Source organism: Mesoplodon mirus (assembly GCF_964341445.2).
Source record: "Mesoplodon mirus genome assembly, chromosome: 9".
Taxonomy (NCBI): Eukaryota; Metazoa; Chordata; class Mammalia; order Artiodactyla; family Ziphiidae; genus Mesoplodon; species Mesoplodon mirus.
Window position 1 is genome coordinate 18,631,989 of NC_138985.1, and position 18,299 is coordinate 18,650,287.

Genomic DNA, 18,299 nt, shown 5'->3' on the forward strand with positions numbered 1-18,299 from the left:
AAAGCACCTATTGGGTATACAGTAACTAAAGTTGGTACTAAGCAGATGTCCTAATAACAAACAAGCTGTTTCTTTGGCACACCGCAAAGCTTGGAAATCCAAAAGGGAAGGTACTAAAGTATCAACTATAAGGTTTACCTATGGATATGTGTCTGGAGGTTCCAAAAAAACAATACATGATAACGGGGTAAAATGAAGAGTACAGGCCAAACACCGGAGGCACAGCCGCCAACATTGCAAAGGCTAAACCTGTGGGATTAAAAACCAGACAGAAATGGGGAGCTCATTAGAAAACAGAGGGCTATGTGTGTTTTTCTCTTGGTTCTTTATCTATGATGAACAAGTGAAAATCATGTTAATTTAAGCAGATGTGTTTGAACATGCCCACCCTTCCATCCCACTCTTACATGGAATCCTATATTTGTGTTCAGAGAGTCCAGGCTGAGACAGTTTTCCTTGTTATCTCCTCTTTGCCAGGGGTGGATTTTTTTCTGCTTTATTCTTTCCCAAATTACATAACGGCAGGAAGTCTTACTTGACTGGTGCAGTTGTAATCTGATGTTGATGCCCAAATGCCAGCTGTTTCTCCAATGGGGTGTTTTCAGGGTTCTCTGGAGACCCGTTTTCAGTGAGGAACTCTCATTGTACTATTCCTGGCCGATGTAATGCCACCCCCCCCCCCACCGACCTAGGCCCCTTACAGTTTCCAGTTCTTACACCTCCTCCAGGTTCTTTCTGCTGGCAGCTGCTCATCCTGTAGGCAGACTTCTTGGGCAGGTACCTTTCAAATGAGCCAAGCCTGGTTACCTCCCAGGGCGCCCAGTTATCTGATGCTTTACCCCAGGAAACTGTGCAAGTGCAGGCCATGCCCACAGGAAGGGTCCTCTTCATTTTGCCGTCATAGGCAGTTCACACCCTTTCACCTGTAGATTTATTTTTCTTGCAAGAATTAGGCAATAGTGCCCACAAACTCCAGGGGACACACGTCCAGTGCTCCAAGTGATTCTCTTGCAGTCCTTCCTTCCTTCCTTAACTTTAGGTGGAGGGAAAATGCATAGGGCTTTTCACCTTTCTCTCAAAAATTCTCTTTCCAAATCTAATATCAGTCTTCTTGTCCCCTTACATCCTGTTGGACTGATGCACTATAAACGATTCACTCATCGTTTTGCATGGATGGCCTGGAATCCCTCTTTAGAGCGTGTAAGCAATAAACACCCTTTGTTCTCAGCTTTGGGGCCTCACCAAGTATCTGGAATAACTAGAAAGTTCATGTAATGCATTGTCATGTTGTGGATAAGAACATTTTAGCAAAAGAAGAGTTGGGAAAGCATCCCTATTTCATATGTAATAATGTGGTAACTTTAATGTTGTAGTAAAAAATTTTTTTTATTTCTAGCAAAGAAACGCATGTCCATAGTATAAAAAGCCAAGCAGTACTAGGGAGGCTGGGAGGAAAAGCCAGCACTCTTCTGCCTTACTCTAGGTTCCACTCCCCAGAAGCACTCACTTCTCTTTCAGCTGCTTTTCTACCATTTACCTCCGTTTTTCTAAATCAGCACTTCCTACATCAGAGGACTCTGCCCACCCCCAGGGGACATCTGGCAGTGTCTGGAGACATTCTTTATGACCGAGCCTGGGAGTGGGGCTGCTGCTACATCTGGTGGGTAGAAGCCAGGGATGCTGCTACCCATCCTGCAACGCACAGGATGCCGCCCCCCCCACCAATGTACATGGTACGGGCTGAGAAACCCGTTCTACATGACCTGTTCACATCGTTACTTCTTGGTTTATCGTTGTAGATATAAACCGTTGACCTTCTGTAATGCCTATTTTTTCAGATTCCTCTAGGTTATGATTTCATGGTTATGTGACTTTTTTTTCCTTTCTACAAAGTTTTGGGATCTTCTATTTATTCCTGGTATTCTGATATTTTACAATGGTGTGTCTTAAGTTAATTTTTCATTAATTCTGATGGGTACCTGATGGTTGCTCTCAGTCTGAAAACTCATGTACTTCAGTTCTGAGAATATTCTTTGTCACTATCGCTCTTTTCTCTGGGGACAGGTGACCATCTGCCTTGTGCTGTAAGTTCTTGCAGGCTCTTTGGAGCTGAACAGGGCAAGGAAGAGCCTTTGTGAGCTCACAGTTCAATGGGTAGATGTTTACATAATGTCTACAGGTCCAAAAAACTTTGTGGAATGGCACGTCAGTGAAGACCCAACTAGGCTAAATTCTGAGCATTTCTTTGCCGTATCCGTTTACCTGCGTTCACTGCAGCCACTTCCGGTGGCTCTGTCAGTCCGACTTGACTGAATGTCAGTCTAGCTTCTATTTCCCACTCCAGATGCCCGGCCTCTGTCTGTCCCTTCCCCTGCCCTCACCTCTGCCTTTAAATACATCCCTTTCTCTATCCTTGGGGTGTGGGTGCCAAAATTGTTGTGGAGAATGGTCCTAAACCCGATTTAAGGCTTTTGTTTAACAGATTTAATAGATTCGATAACTCAGTCACTTGGAAAATTAAAAACTCAGCTAACAGATCACTGGGGAAAATAATTTTTTTTTTTACAAATTGATTGTTCAGTAATTAGTTTTGGGGCAACTGGAGAAGGGAATAGATTTTCTGCCAGCTTACCTAGAGGCTGTTCAAGCCATTATCACCTTTTGGCCACACTGAGTCACTGTCACCTCTAATTGGTCTCCCTACATTCATCCTGGGGACCTCTCGCCAGCCAAGTCCATTCCCCACACGACAGTCTCAGTGATCTCTTACTAGAAATACCCAACTGAAAAAAGCATGCTGACAGCTTTCATTGCGCTCAGAACGAAATCCAAAGGGGCCCGTCAAGGCTGTGCACACCTGCCACTGCTCGCCTTGCCGGCCACCAGCCCCTCACTCCCCACACTCCTAGCACCCTGCCTCTCTCATAATTCTCCAAACACCCGATTCTCTTCCTGCTAAATGCCTTCACACATGCCATCACTTCGTCCTGAAGTGCACTTCTTTGCATTCTTTACCTCCCTGCTACTCGTCCTTCAGGTCTCACTTCAATGTCACCTTCCTAAAGGGGTTTTTGTGACTTACCTGCTTAAATTAGGTCCCCCTAGTGTCACCACGTCAGAGCGCCCTGTATCTTCCTTCAGTGTTTACCATCATTTGCAATTAAAAACTGATGCGTGCTGTTATGTGCTTCGTGTTTCTCTCCCTGATTGGATAGTTAGTTCCCTGAAGATGGGTACGGCCAGGCAGATACTTGATCAATGTGTGTGAACAGATGAATAATCAATGAGTGTTTTCTTAAGTACTTATATCACATATAAAATCACACAAAGGCACAAGAATTCAGTATATCATGGCCCCTTGTAAGAAGAATATGGACTTATAAGTCAAGAACCTGAACAAGGACAACCCCTGAATGAAACAGAACATTGTAAATCAACTATACTTCAATAAAATTTAAAAAGCAACAAAAAAAAACCAACAACAAAAAAGGACAACCTCAACAACATGCTCACGGAATGACTGATTAACTTAGCGAGAGAAAGGCCAGGCCCAGCCGGCTCCTAAAGGTGCTGGTCTGTAAAACAGTATTACCACATTCTACAGCTAATATCTCCGGGGCTTTGAAAAGGTCATTTAAAAGGGTTATTTCTGGAGAATTCCTTTAAACAGGTGAAGGTTACTAGAACGATAATGATAAAAAACTATGAATTTCCAATCCCGATGAAATTAAACAGAAAAATGGTCAAGCAACGGTTTGAGGAGATGGTGGCAAAGGACAGAAAGAAAGAAAGATATTCTACTGACCTTGAGGAAGCTGCAGTACACCTGTGCTTATGCCCGAGACTAAGTCACCCAACACATACTCCTTGAATCTGTATGCAGGCAACCACTTGGTTATGGGGAGGAACATGTAAATGATATTTCGTATTTTCTTAGGAGTACATCTGGAGGACACAGAAATAGGTAAAATGAGGACCACTTCTGTAGAATTCACACCAAGGCCTTTTCCCTGTCTCATATCCTGGATCAGTTAAGGGAGAACTCAACACGGGGGCCGAGGATGACTCTTCTACACTGCAGAGGTCAGAGACAAGAAGACCTGCTTATTGTTATTATTATTTTTTAAAAATAGGAACATCTGAGTTGGCTCCACTCTAACGCTCTACAACCGACCATGAAAAAAAAAATTAGCTTCAAAATAGTTGAGATATCCCAGAAGCTATTATTTCAACAGGTGAAACCCTTAATGTGCTTCCTGTGTTGGTGTAAAGTGAAGTAGGGGAATTATTTACTGATGGAGTTAACTTTTGGATGTGGAACCAATGACCAGCATCTACCCACTTAGTTTTCCCTTTCCTTATAAAATGAAGGAAATTCACACAGGTATTATGAGCTTTATGAATATGTGTTCAGTGCTTTAGGGTCTCTGATTAGGTAAACTCAAAACACCATTTGTCACGGGAGCACTGTAGCTAAGTCTATGTCTGGTTGTCTTGGTTAGGTGAACACCATGCTGAAAAAACCAAGGCTTTGCATTTAATCCCTGGATGGTTTAATTAACTTTGATACACAGACTATATTCTGGACCTCAGCCAGTCCTTTTGCCAGTCTATGCCTATAATCAGAGACATCAGTGAGTAAGAGTATGGACAGATGAGTTCCATCGCTGCTATGACAGCCTCAAGTCCTCCTGGTGATGAGGAAGCAACTTATTCCATTTAAAAGGATAATGCATTACTGCAGCATGCATGGTATTTTATACAGTGCCTTTAGTGGTTAAGAGTATCTGGTAATTAGATGCAGGAAGATACGGGAAGCAAAATGTGAGGCAACTATGGCAAGAGCAATGAATTTGAGTGAAAGAAACCAGATTTCATAGCAGTCTCCTGGTTTAGAAAATTGAGATATTAATAACAGCTGCATTTATATAGTGCTTGCCATGTGCCTTGCACTTTGCATATATTAGTAGGTTTTAACCCCAGGAACTCGATGATCTAAGCACTAATTACTATTCCCATTTTACAAAGCAGGAAACTCAAGTGCACAGCTGGTGGGCGGTTGGGACTAGGATCAAAACTCAGACAGTCTGACTCTAGTGCATATACCTTCAACCTCTTGTGATGTCACACCTACAGCACAGGGTCACTGTGAAGCTTATATGAACCAGCACAGAAGCTGTGGTCTCAAGGGTTCAGAAGGCAGCAATCAGATGGTTTGCAAAATCAGGTGTGTAATCAGGTACACGTCAGGCACATATGTATTACACAGCCATGTTGCTGGCCTGGGAATGGTAAGTGTCCTAAGACACTGAGTGTCCTTGATAGCTTAGGTTGGGGACTTAAATGCATAGATTCAGGGTGTTGCCACACGGAGTAGAAGTCAAGTGGGAAAAAGAGGGGTTGGAACATTCCTGAGAGACAAATGGAAGAGGTGGATATTATGTAGGTGGGTGGAGAATTGGAAAGTGGGTTGTTTATATAAACCTTTATACAGACAGAAAGCATAGAAGGAATTTAATAAATATGGTGAAATATGTAATGAAGCTTGTGTTCCATCAAATATCTACCACTGAATGAACTGTGTGGACAGCTCTGCAAATCATGAGGGCTCACCATTTGTTTTTTCCTCCACATTGCCAGATTCTCTTTATACATTTGACCTTGCTTCTCTCATAACTGAATGGCAGATTAAAGGAAATAGGTTGAAACAACATACGTGAATGCCTGTTTCAGCTTATCCCCGATGGAATCCGGAATCTTGTCCTTCTTGTGCAGTCTTTCCTGGAGGACCGGATGACTAAAGATAGGTCTTTCCACATAGTACCGCTGGGTTGCTGCAAGGATTTCAGTTTCTTCAACATGATCCATAGTACTCTGAAATTATTCATCAATAGCAGGAGACGAGCATTTCCTGAGTTTCACTAAGGGAGAAAATAAAACTCTATGTCAGATGCCAAAATCCTACTGATGACTGTTCCGATGCATCTCTTCTTGGCAGTATGATTGCAAGTTATTCTGAGGACCTCTTCATCTTTGGACACCCAGAGCACCTAACCTAGTGATCTGGACAGAGTAGGCACTAATAAATGAAAGGAAAGCAAAGTCAGTAAAAAACATGTTGTCTCTCCCAGGGCAACGAGGGGGTAGTGTGCGTACTTTAAACAAAGGATCGTGTTAACTTCAGTGGCTAAATACTGCAGCAAGTTGACTCCAAGTCAATGTTAAGGGAACAGGGAATCAGGCTGACCCTAACCATTTACACATCAAAGAAAAAGAAAAAGGAGCAGGATCAGTGCTTAAATTGACCCTAAGTTTCTTGAAGGTACATTAGCCTCCTTTCAAATTCTGTATTCACATTTGGTTACTCCTTATTCTAGGGTTCAGAGCTGAGGCTTGTCTCCACAAGAGCTACAAGTTGAAAACATCAGTGCAATGTTATAATCATTTTGAAGTTTATTGTGTTGTCATGTGTAAGACTATCAGGATGACTGATATATCTATATTTATATCTATCTATCGATCTATCTACCTACCTACCTTCCTATCTACATAATGAATACTACTCATATGAGTAAAAGAAATGATTAAGGAATAAAAACCCAGTATGTTTCTGCACATGGGAATGTGTACAAGGATGTTAATTGCAGCTTTATGACAGTGAAAAGTTGGAAAAAACCCAAATGTCTACCTATATGCAATAAAACATAAATTTTTGTATAGTCATAAATTGATCGCTATGCAGTAATTTTAAAAAATGAACGAAATCTGTATGTCATCATCAATAAATCTCAAAAACTTAATTTTCAATAAAAATGCAAGGCACAGGTGGGTCCTTCAAGGATGCAATTATTTAAACAAGGTTTAAAAACCTCACCAAGCAATAATGTAGGTTGTTTGTGTACACACATATATGTAGCGAATGTACAAAAGCAAGCATGTCAATGATAAACACTAAGACCAGGATGGTGTTACCTCTGGAGAGACGGGGAACGAGACTCGGAAGAGACAGGGAGCTTCAACTAACCGAATCTGCAATGTTCAGTTTGTAGAAAAAGAACTGGCACAAAAAGAGCAAAATGTTAACATTTGACTAAGTCATGTGGTAAGTAAACTGGTGTTTCATACACGACTCTGTCTGTAAATTTGAATGATATATTTTATAAGAAAAATTAAGTGCTCAACAACAACTGAAGCCATCAGTCCTAACTGAAGGAAGTTAAAGGCAGAGGAGTTGGGGGTTAGCGTGGGTTAATGGTTAGGGGCCTGTGTGGTGACTGAGAGAAGGCGGGGGATTATTGATGCTGGTCAATCCAATTCCCTTATGGTGAAAGCTTAACATTCACATTGAAATCACGTTCGTGTTTTCAACCAGGAAACATCACGCAAAATAAATGCCTAAGTCCAAGGAGGCTGAAAATTTAAAAGTCTAGAATAAAAGGGAATTCTAGCAGCAAATGCAACTAAGTATCAGGACGGATGATATGAAAAGATAAGCCTGGAGAAAGAGGATTCTGCAGCAGACTCTGACAGAGTAAGATTGTACATCTTTTGTTTTAGAGTTAGCAAGGCTGGCTGGCTTCTCATCTAACTTTTTATTTATTATTCCAGGAACTCATCATAATATCCAAGAATGACGGGGCCGAGGTATGCGGGCGGGGTCTGAAACGCAGCAACACCACCACTCTGCCTTCCCCTGCCCCCAGCTCCTCCAGAACGTCACGCGACAGCATCACAGAACCATGTGCAATTCAGGCAACCTCCCGCGCTGCTTTAAGCCTCTGTGCGCGTGCCCAGAGTTCCACTCACTCTGACAAGAAACCATTTCTTTCCCCTCACCCTCCTTCCATTTTCTCCACACCCCAATCACTGCATCTTTCAAAAGCCAGGTTTTGTCCTTTGCTTTCCTGAGTCTCCTCTCACCTGTAATCCCCCAGGATGTCAGTGTATACTTGCTGCTTCGTATAATTTTCTATTTCTTCCCACTATATTGGTCTCCTCTTCTAGATTGCAAATTCCTTGAGGCAATACCATACTCTGAATTCCCAGGACCCCGTTCAGTCCTTGTCTCACTGGTTAACGTACGCAGCCTCTGGACGGGTGCATCATGTTGTTGAGAGTGTATGCCACGCCTCCTCTCTGTTACTTCATATTACAGAAGATTAAGTCTGCTCTGACATTTTTTTTTTTTTTTTTGCGGTACGCGGGCCTCTCACTGTTGTGGCCTCCCCCGTTGCGGAGCACAGGCTCCGGATGCGCAGGCCCAGCGGCCATGGCTCACAGGCCCAGCCGCTCCGCGGCATATGGGATCCTCCCAGACCGGGGCACGAACCCGTATCCCCTGCATCGGCAGGCGGACTCTCAACCACTGCGCCACCAGGGAAGCCCTGCTCTGACATTTTAATTTCATTATTTATGCTTCTGGACACCTCCTCCTTGGTTGTCTTCTGTCCTGCTTTAGAAAGGTCACTTCTTTCTTGATATAGCCACTCAAGGGGAAAAAGACCAGGTAGATCTGAGGGAGGTTTAATAAGAATCCCTGTTGCCAAAACCTACTTTTACCACTGATTTTACTATTATTCCACATGAATCTGCCCAGTTGTCGCTGGGATGAACTGTGATGACCACGTCTAGGGATGTGTTATTGTAGAAGGCAGCAGTGACCAAAGCGGCCCTCTCGCCACCTGGGGAAGGTTTCAAAGGACTGGTGTCTGGCCTCACTCTGAACCTCCTGAATTAGGGTCCCATAGGTGGGGCCTGGACCGTGGGCACTTACTCCGAGTAGGTGTGGGCACACACCCCTGTACCTGAGTGGCAACCTTCTTTCAAGTTTTCAGAGTAACATGATAGGTTAGGCTGAAGTGTAGCAGAAGAAGTAAAATATTTCTAAAATATTAGAGATCCTTCTCTTTATTCTCAAAAGCCCTTTGGCCACCCCCCACAGGAATGCCTCACTTATACCTACTACTCGGAAGGCCATTTATCACCCCCTCATTTCTCCTCCTCACAGAACCTGGAAATAATTTCTACCTCGTTAAGCAGGGCAATTCTATGTAAGTTTTAAATTCCTCCAGCAAGATTCAGATGATCAGCTAGGTAGGAATTTAACATATTTAGAAATACTGGCTTTCAACCCTGCCTAAACACGGAATCTCCTCAGGTGCTTTTGAAAAACAGCAATGCCTGGGCTCTACACCAGACCAATTAGCACAGACCCTCCGAGCAGGGCCTCTGGGAGGTGTGGCCCAGGCATCGTTTTTTAGTGCATTCTAAGATGATTCCAATGAGCAGATAAAGTTAAAAATCACTGTTTTATAACCTAAGAGAGAGAAATACATATGAAAAAGACATAGGGAAATCACAAAGAAACATCTGAAAACAAAAACCAATTATAGGCTTTTCCAAAATTAATAATGAATCAGTGACATGATTAAAGCCAGATGAGTTTTTTTAAAGTAAACTTTATAAAATAACATATGCTATGCTATAATACAATACATATAATGTGCTATAATGTAATATGCTTACTGAAAAATACACGAAATAAGTTTTGAGAGGAATATGAAATATAAGGACATGATTTACCAGTAAAAAATGTTTCTTTGCATTTGCCATTTTCATTCAGGGCACTGGTTCTCAGCCCTGGCTGCACACTGGAATCACCTGACGCTACTGCCAGGGATTCTGATTTAATTGGTCTGGGAGGCAGGCAGGGATTGAGAGTTTAAAAGCTCTCCAAGTGATTCAAATGCACAGCCAAGGTTCAAAACCACTGACTTAGGGGCTGGCAGTATACACACTCACATTTACCTACCCGACCAACCAAACAAAAAGAAGAAAACTGAATAGGGTGTAAATAAATTGTGTGCAATGCATTATATTACTGTCTTTGCTTATGTGTATCTTTGAAATATTTAATAAAAACTTAGAAAAGAGAGAATTATCTAGCTTAGGTTTCTCCAGCAAAGTCTTATTTCTATTTGTATATTCTCATAACAAAAGGGAGTTGTGTGTAGGTGGGCAGTGCAACATCCACTACACTTCATGCAAATGCTGAATAAAACTGAAGTCTTAGTTGTTACAAACATTCCATTCAAGGTTTAAATTAGGATCAAATATTAAAGGAATTTAGACCCCAAGACATGAGATGGACTTAGGAAAGCCTTAGGGTATGCACTCTCTGCAGTGTTGCCAAATAAAATACAGGATGTCCGATTAAATTTGAATGTCAGATAAGCAACAAATAGTTGGTTAGTGTAAGTATGTTCCAAATATTGCATGGGGCATACTTATATGAAAAATTTATTGTTTATCCCAACTTTAACTGAGTATCATATTTTTCTTTGCTAAACCTTGCAACAATAACTCTCTGTAGGTCAGGAAGAGACAGAGAAAAGACGGGATTCTCAAATTTTTGAGGTTTTAGGACCCTGGCTACAATCTATGTCCTCCTTGAGATACCTGGCAGTGCAAAGATGTCTCAACTGGGAAAGAAAAGGACTGCTGAGAAGAGTAAAGGAGAAGAGGATGTTATAATGAAAGGCTGTCCTATTGGGGAACTTTTTATGCTCATCACAATGATTAAATAATTAAAGCCTTGAAGGCTATCAATAACCACCTTATCAGAAGAAGAGAGGCAAAGTAACCAAGGGACCAACGCAGGAGATCAAATGACCAGACGCTTATCTGACAGATAATGAGCTTCCAGTGTGCTGATTGCAATTATAAATCACCAAGTTGTAAGACTAAGTACATAAACCCTCACATGAGAAAAGTCACCTCTCAGATGGCCCAAAGGGACAAGTCTTCTGGCAGGCCCTCCAACGAAAATACTAATAACAGAAAAGCAAATTGATCTAGACATCCAAGCCCTGCTTTCCACAGCTATGAAAGAAGGGATTTAAAAACAGTTTAGAACATCTTTCAACATAGATTTCTAGATCTGAAAGTAATCTTGGAAATCATACAATTTAACTCCCTCACTTTGTGAGAAAAGGAGCTCATCTTCACTCACTTGACTTATCCAAAAATATTCTCAGAATGCAAACCTTGTTTCCTATTCAAAGTAGTCATCAAATATAAAAGGCTCAGATATTTATAAATAAAAATGTAAAACTACATTTTTATTTATAACAGCAGCAACGTTTTAAACTTCAAACTAAAGGCAAGAATTGCTTGACAGTTATGAAGATTCACTATGCTTTTGTGGAAGATGCTCCAAACTGGAGGTTGGGGGTGGGGTCTGGCCCTAAGTTCTGCCTCTCAATCATCTCAGCTATTCTATACTGTTATGACAGGATCAACTAGACCGGGAGTCCCCATATTTGGAAGCACATTGGAATCACATGGAGAGCGTCAAAAACCAGATTTCCAGGCCCTCTAGAAATTCTGATTTAGTAATTCTGGAGCCTCTATTTTTCAAAGCTCACAGAGTAAGATTATAGTCCAGAAAAGAATTACAGTCCAGAAATAATTTTTCTTTCACCTATGACATTACCAGCCTTTCCCTGAAAGCAATTTGAAAAAGCTGCTTCCTCTTTTCTACACTTCTGGGACTTTCAGCATAACCAAGATAAATGCCCTGCTTTTCCTTATTAACAATCATTGATTAATTAAAGAGGCCCACTATGTAGAAAGAGCTAAAGGCTACGCAAAATCCATGCAAACTGGTCCTGAATGTAGACCGTAAGCTCCATGAGAGGAGGGCCACTGTCTGAAAACCTAGCACACAGTGGCATGCAGCGTGTTGACTGAATGCTCCCCGAGTGTTTTTGAGTGTTGGGGGCCAAGGCTGCTGGAGGATGTAGCCTCTTGCTAGGACATCTAGCAAGTTACCTGACCTCTCTAAATAGGGCGACCATAAGTCCTGGCTTATGCTTGCTGTCCCAGATTAATTCTTACTTCCAGAATGTCCTGGATTGGAAAATAAATTATATGTTTCCTTCCGATTCTTCAGCTATACCACTCAGATAAAACCTCGTTATGTATCTGTGAAAATAAATTAGAAAATGTTTCTAAAGTACTTACATGGGGTCTGGCACACAGTAAGTGCTCAATAAGTGTGACCATTATTATTACTGCCGTGGAGAGGGTACCTAATTTCCTTCAACCTCGGGTTGCTCATTTGTAAGTGGGGATAGTGATTTTCCTTTGTTTTCATTGAATTGTCTTTTTGAATCACTGACATATTCACAAGGCTCAAAAATTCATGTGTAGAAAGAATTAACGTGAAGTTACACTGCCATTCCGTGGCTGGGAGGCAATCATGGTGTCCGTTTCCTTCCTGTGTGTCTTTCCGGAGGTATTTTCTACATAAGCAGGTATGAGTATATGGTCTTCTTCTTATAAACGGTAGCATGACTTAACACCGTTCTACACCTTGCTGTTTTCACTTCCGATCTCTTGGTGCTCTTTCCATATCAGTACAACAGTTTCCTCATCCTTGTGCTTTTTAAACAGCTGCAGACTGCGCTGTTACGTGGACGTCCCTCAGTGTGCTTGGCCAGTACCAGTGGAGCTACACTGAGGCTTAACGTAAGAATTACGAAGCGCTTAGAAGAAGGCACTCAATATTTGTTATTTATAACTACTAGTACCTTTTAGACGAACCTCACATTTATTTCCTTTCACCTGCTCCATGTCTCGAGGCCTTGGGTCTCCATTTATTCATTGGTTCAATACAAACCTACTTAGTCCCTACTTATACGTTTGGTTGAAACATGCAAGTTGACTGTGCTTACAGATGAATAAACTATGGTTCATGCCCTCAGGGAACTTGTCATCTAATGTCTTTGCAGCAATCTGTATCCTTTTAAGGATGTCTTACAGGTGGCTAGGGGCATATGAAATAATGGAACATACAGGGGAACACAGGAGGTTCTGGGGATGGGAGCAAGAGATCACTGGTGAGGAAATACAGCACTTAGGAAATCAGATCAAGGGGCTTTGATATAAAAATCATGTTACTTTTTACCTTCTTATTATAAAAGTAATATATAAGCACTGTGAAAATTTGGAAATTTTCCATTTTTCTCATGCATAAATGATACATAGTAAATGTATCTTGCAAATACATATGTTTGTATGTATATGTAATGTATATTCACATGGCTGAAATAGTCTTAATAGTTTTGCATTAAAATTTTTTTTACCTAACGTTATATCATAAACATTTCGCCATGTCAATAAACAACTTCAGGGACTTCCCTGGTGGCGCAGTGGTTGAGAATTCACCTGCCAATGCAGAGGACACAGGTTCGATCCCTGGTCTGGGAAGATCCCACATGCCGTGGAGCAACTAAGCCCCTGTGCCACAACTACTGAAGCACACGTGCCTAGACCCTGTGCTCCACAACGAGAAGCCACCACAATGAGAAACCTGTACACCACAACAAAGAGTAGCCCTCACTCACCGCAACTAAAGAAAGCCTGCGCACAGCAACAAGGACCCAATGCAGCAAAAAATAAAGAATAAAATTAAAAAAAATAAACAACTTCAGAAGATATTTTTTAATGATTGTATAATATTTTCTAATATATATGTACCATGATTTAGTTAACCACCTTCCTTATTATTAGACACTTAGGCTACTTCTAATTTTTTGCTATCACAAGTGAGATTTTGTTTTTCGATCTGAGTTTATGTGTGTAATGGTAATAAAATATAGTTCATATTTAAACAACGTTAATGCTCACTTTAAGTAGTGGATAACTTACAAAGTGAGTACATAAAAACTTCAAACTGACTTAAAAATATTATGAATGATTGACATTTATGTGAGTTTGTCTATACACAATAATTAGTCATTATAGTATCACATTTGTTGAGACTCTGCCATTGAAGAATCGCAGTATCTACGTAAGGGAGGAGTTACCCACATTCTTCAGAGTGATCACAGCTGGGCTTGGAACTTAGGTCTGCTCACTGCAGAAACCATGCTCTTCTGCTATGCTGCCCCATTAACTGTGCAGCAGATTAATCACGTCAAAATGTTTATCTACTTGTATCGAAATTATATTAATTATAGGCACATGTTGTCACTTGTGATGTGTTGCTTAGGAAGCATGGTGGTCTTAACCAAACTAGAAGCAAGATGAGAGGTCAAGGAAGGTTTCGGAGAGGATACTGCATTGGAAGTAGCTCTTGAGGGATAGAAGGCAAAAAGTGAGGGTGTGTGACTGCACACAGAAGTGAAAGGTAAGCATTAATAGGACCTATTCACAGAATACCAAAAGCAGTGGTAACAACTTCGTTTTAGGTAGTTACAGGAAATGAAACTGGAGAGGTCGGATAGGATGAGGTCTTATAGGACCATAAAAGGCAGGCTACACGTTCAAATTTGAAGCCATGTGCTCTAGCTATTTGAATGTATTCCCATCCTCCTCTGTCCTATACAGAACTACTGATTAAAACCACCATACCAGGGACTTCCCTGATGGCACAGTGGTTAAGAATCCACTTGCCAATGCAGGGGACATGGGTTCGAGCCCTGGTCTGGGAAGATCCCACATGCTGCGAAGCAACTAAGCCCGTGAGCCACAACTACTGACTCTTCCCTCTAGAGCCTGCGGGCCACGACTACTGAGCCCGCGCGCGTAGAGCCTGTGCTCCACGACAAGAGAAGCCACCGCAATGAGAAGCCTGCGCACGGCAACAAAGAGTAGCCTCCACTCTCCACAACTAGAGAAAGCCTGTGGGCAGCAAGGAAGACCTGACACAGCCAAAAATAAATAAATAAATAAATTTATAAAAACCACCATACCATGGAAAAATTATTCAGTTCCACTAAAGATATTGAATCCCTTCCAGCACTAATTTTCTGTGACTCCTTAAGTTGATAAATTGCAAGATTTATTTTCCAACTAGGAACACATGAAACATCATTAATAGTCAGAAAATATGCCTCCAGAATCTTCTTTGGGACAAAAAGCTCAGTAATTCATATTGGTGCTTAAGTTTGAATGACAGATATTTTAATAAGAAAGAGTTCTCTAGTTTAAGTGAAAATGAAAGAACTACTGGCTTTCTTTTTCTAAAATAATAACTTTAGTCAAAATAATACAGACATGGGCTTCCCTGGTGGCGCAGTGGTTGAGAGTCCGCCTGCAGATGCAGGGGACACGGGTTTGTGCCCCGGTCCGGGAAGATCCCGCGTGCCACGGAGCGGCTGGGTCCGTGAGCCATGGCCGCTGAGCCTGCGCCTCAGGAGCCTGTGCTCCGCAACGGGAGAGGCCACAACAGTGAGAGGCCCACGTAACACACACACACACACACAAAATAATAATAATACAGACATGATAAAAATACAAGTATTATGGAAGGGCTAATCACAAAAATAAAGAGTTTTCCATCCCTCTTTTCCCCAACTCCAGCTGTATTCACTGAAGCGACCATTTTCTTTTTTTTTTTTTTTGCCTTATAACAAATTTAATCAGTTATACATATACATATGTTTCCATATCCCCTCCCTTTTGCGTCTCCCTCCCACCCTCCCTATCCCACCCCTCCAGGCGGTCACAAAGCACCGAGCTGATCTCCCTGTGCTATGCGGCTGCTTCCCACTAGCTATCTACCTTACGTTTGGTAGTGTATATATGTCCATGCCTCTCTCTCACTTCGTCCCAGCTTACCCTTCCCCCTCCCTGTCCATTCTCTACATCTGTGGTTTTTTTTGTGTGTGTGTGGTACACGGGCCTCTCACTGTTGTGGCCTCTCCCGTTGCGGAGCACAGGCTCCGGACGCACAGGCTCAGCGGCCATGGCTCACGGGCCCAGCCGCTCCGCGGCATGTGGGATCCTCCCAGACTGGGGCACGAACCCGTGTCCCCTGCATCGGCAGGCGGACTCTCAACCACTGTGCCACCAGCGAAGCCCTACCTCTGTGTCTTTATTCCTGTCCTGCCCCTAGGTTCTTCAGAACCTTTTTTTTTTTCTTTTTTTAAGATTCCACATATGTATTAGCATACAGTATTTTTCTCTTTCTGACTTACTTCACTCTGTATGACAGACTCTAGGTGCATCCACCTCACTACAAATAATTCAATTTCGTTTCTTTTCATGGCTGAGTCTTATCTTTTGATTTATCGAAATTAGACATAATTTATGAATGCTTACCATGAAAAATGAATATTTAAGTCTCCACACTCCCTGCAATTTTTTGCTAGATTGTATTACTTAAAAAATATATTATTTATTTTTGGCTGCGCTGGGTCTTCGTGGCTGCACGCAGGCTTTCTCTAGTTGTGGTGCGCGGGCTTCTCATTGCGGTGGCTTCTCTTGTTGCGGAGCACCAGCTCTAAGCGCGTGGGCTTCAGTACTTGTGGCACGCAGGCTCAGTAGTTGTGGTACACGGGCTTAGTTGCTCCACGGCATGTGGGATCTTCCCAGACCAGGGATCAAAGCCGGGTCCCCTGCATTGTCAGGGGGATTCTTAACCACTGCACCACCAGGGAAGTCCCTGTATTACCTTTTAATTTGTTTACCTATATAACCAATATAGGCTAAGTCATTCTCTCTATTCTTCCCTTCTGGAATTTCTATTAGACATTTGTTGGAGTGTCTCATTATACCATTGTATCTTTTAACCTCTGACATTTTCCATCTTTTAACCTCAATGGGTTGATTCTAGGCAATTTTCTCAGATTTGGCTTCCAGTTCACTAATCTACCTTTGGCTCTAATATGTTGTTTAGTTAGTACATTAATTTTTTTTAAAAAGCCTATATTTTTCGTTTATCTTCTTTTTGAAATATGCTTTTATTTGTGCACTATTTTTTCCTTTTTTCTATTCTTTTTACCCCTTTAATAATTTTTAACACACATGATTTTTTTCACATATTTCCATTATTTTCAATTCTTTGGGATCTGATTCTTCTATTTGTTTTGTTTGCTGAAATTCCCTTATGGTGGTTTGTACGCTTTTAAAATTGTGAGCTCATATTAAATGGGAGGGAGGTGAGAAGAGGTTCCCTGTCTCCTTGGGCCTGAGGTCAAGTCTTCCTTCCAGATTTAAATGGCATGACCCCATCCCCACACCCCAGGATCTGTATCCCCCAGAGAAACTGCTATGGTTGTGCTGAGTATAAGCTTGCACTTAGTGCTCTTTTAAACCATTTCCTGCATTCTTCTGGCAGTCTTTATTTTAAAGTTAACTACTTATTTAAACATGTCATTGTGTTTTATTCTTTATTTTTGTATGTTTGTACTAAAGGGAGGTCTGTACGACTCAGTTTAGTTCTCCAGGTTGCTAGATGTCCTGTTATTATAACTATGTGAATACAGTTCATTACTGGTTCTACCTGTTGAACAGAAATCACTTAGTTCTTCTTAAAGTCATTCTTCTTGGAGTTTACTGACTACTTGTTTTAATTTGTATCAGTTTCTTTCTAAGCCTGGTACAAAGCTGCCAGCCTAGGATTGCATTTGGGGAGTAACACTCTTATTTCACATGTTCCTCCTAATTGTCTTCATTTTACTCTCACTCTTAATAATTTTACTGGCAATAGAATTTTAAGTTCAAAATCATTTTCCCTCATATCTCTGAAGGCATTGCTCCACTGTAGTTTAGTATCCAGTTCAATGATGAGAAGCTTTATTTACATCAATCTTGAGTGACTTTATTTTCTCTTTCAGAAAGCTTTAGGAACCTCTCTGTATCCTTGACTCTGAAATTTTATAATGATTATATCTCTATATAGATATTTTTCCATTCATTTGATGGATCATTCTTATCTCATGCTTCTCCTCAACTACAGGAAATCTTTTCCTAGTATTTTTTTGGTCAACTTCTTCCCTTCCATTTTGTTTTCTCTTTCTAGAGCCCCAATAGGCTGAAATTGGACTTAATGGACTGTTTCTCTATGTCTCTTATCTTTTCTAGCATATATATTCTCCATCTCTTTGACATTTCATCGTACATTCCAGGAAATTTCTTAAACTTTATCTATCAGCTGCTCTAATAAACTAATTTTTATTGTAGTAATTACGTTTAAAATTTTCAAGATCCTTTTTTTGCCTGTTTTTTGATTATACTTTTTCTTTATAGAATTATGTTTTTGTTGTATGGAAACAATATCTTTTTTTTTTTTTTTTTTTTTTTTTTTTTTTTTTTTCTTTTTGCGGTATGCGGGCCTCTCACTGTTGTGGCCTCTCCCGTTGCGGAGCACAGGCTCCGGATGCGCAGGCCCAGCGGCCATGGCTCACGGGCCCAGCCGCTCCGCGGCATATGGGATCCTCCCAGACCGGGGCACGAACCCGTGTCCCCTGCATCGGCAGGCGGACTCTCAACCACTGCGCCACCAGGGA

At 41.5% G+C, this 18,299-nt stretch overlaps 1 protein-coding gene across 3 annotated transcripts in view; it reads right to left on the reverse strand.

Moving 5' to 3' along the window:
- The window catches only part of SLC26A5 (solute carrier family 26 member 5), a gene marked incomplete at its 5' end in the record, with an annotated part of 31,146 nt that extends 25,272 nt beyond the window's left edge, over positions 1-5,874 (reverse strand). The window contains 3 exons of one of the 3 annotated variants that reach the window (XM_082632739.1): positions 139-249; positions 3,806-3,945; positions 5,717-5,874. In XM_082632739.1, coding sequence (XP_082488865.1) covers positions 139-249; positions 3,806-3,945; positions 5,717-5,868 — 403 coding nt within the window. The remainder of the gene's footprint in view (positions 1-138; positions 250-3,805; positions 3,946-5,716) is intronic. The other 2 variants (XM_082632738.1, XM_082632737.1) reach the window with 2 other exon arrangements.
- Between the last annotated feature and the right edge of the window lie 12,425 nt (positions 5,875-18,299).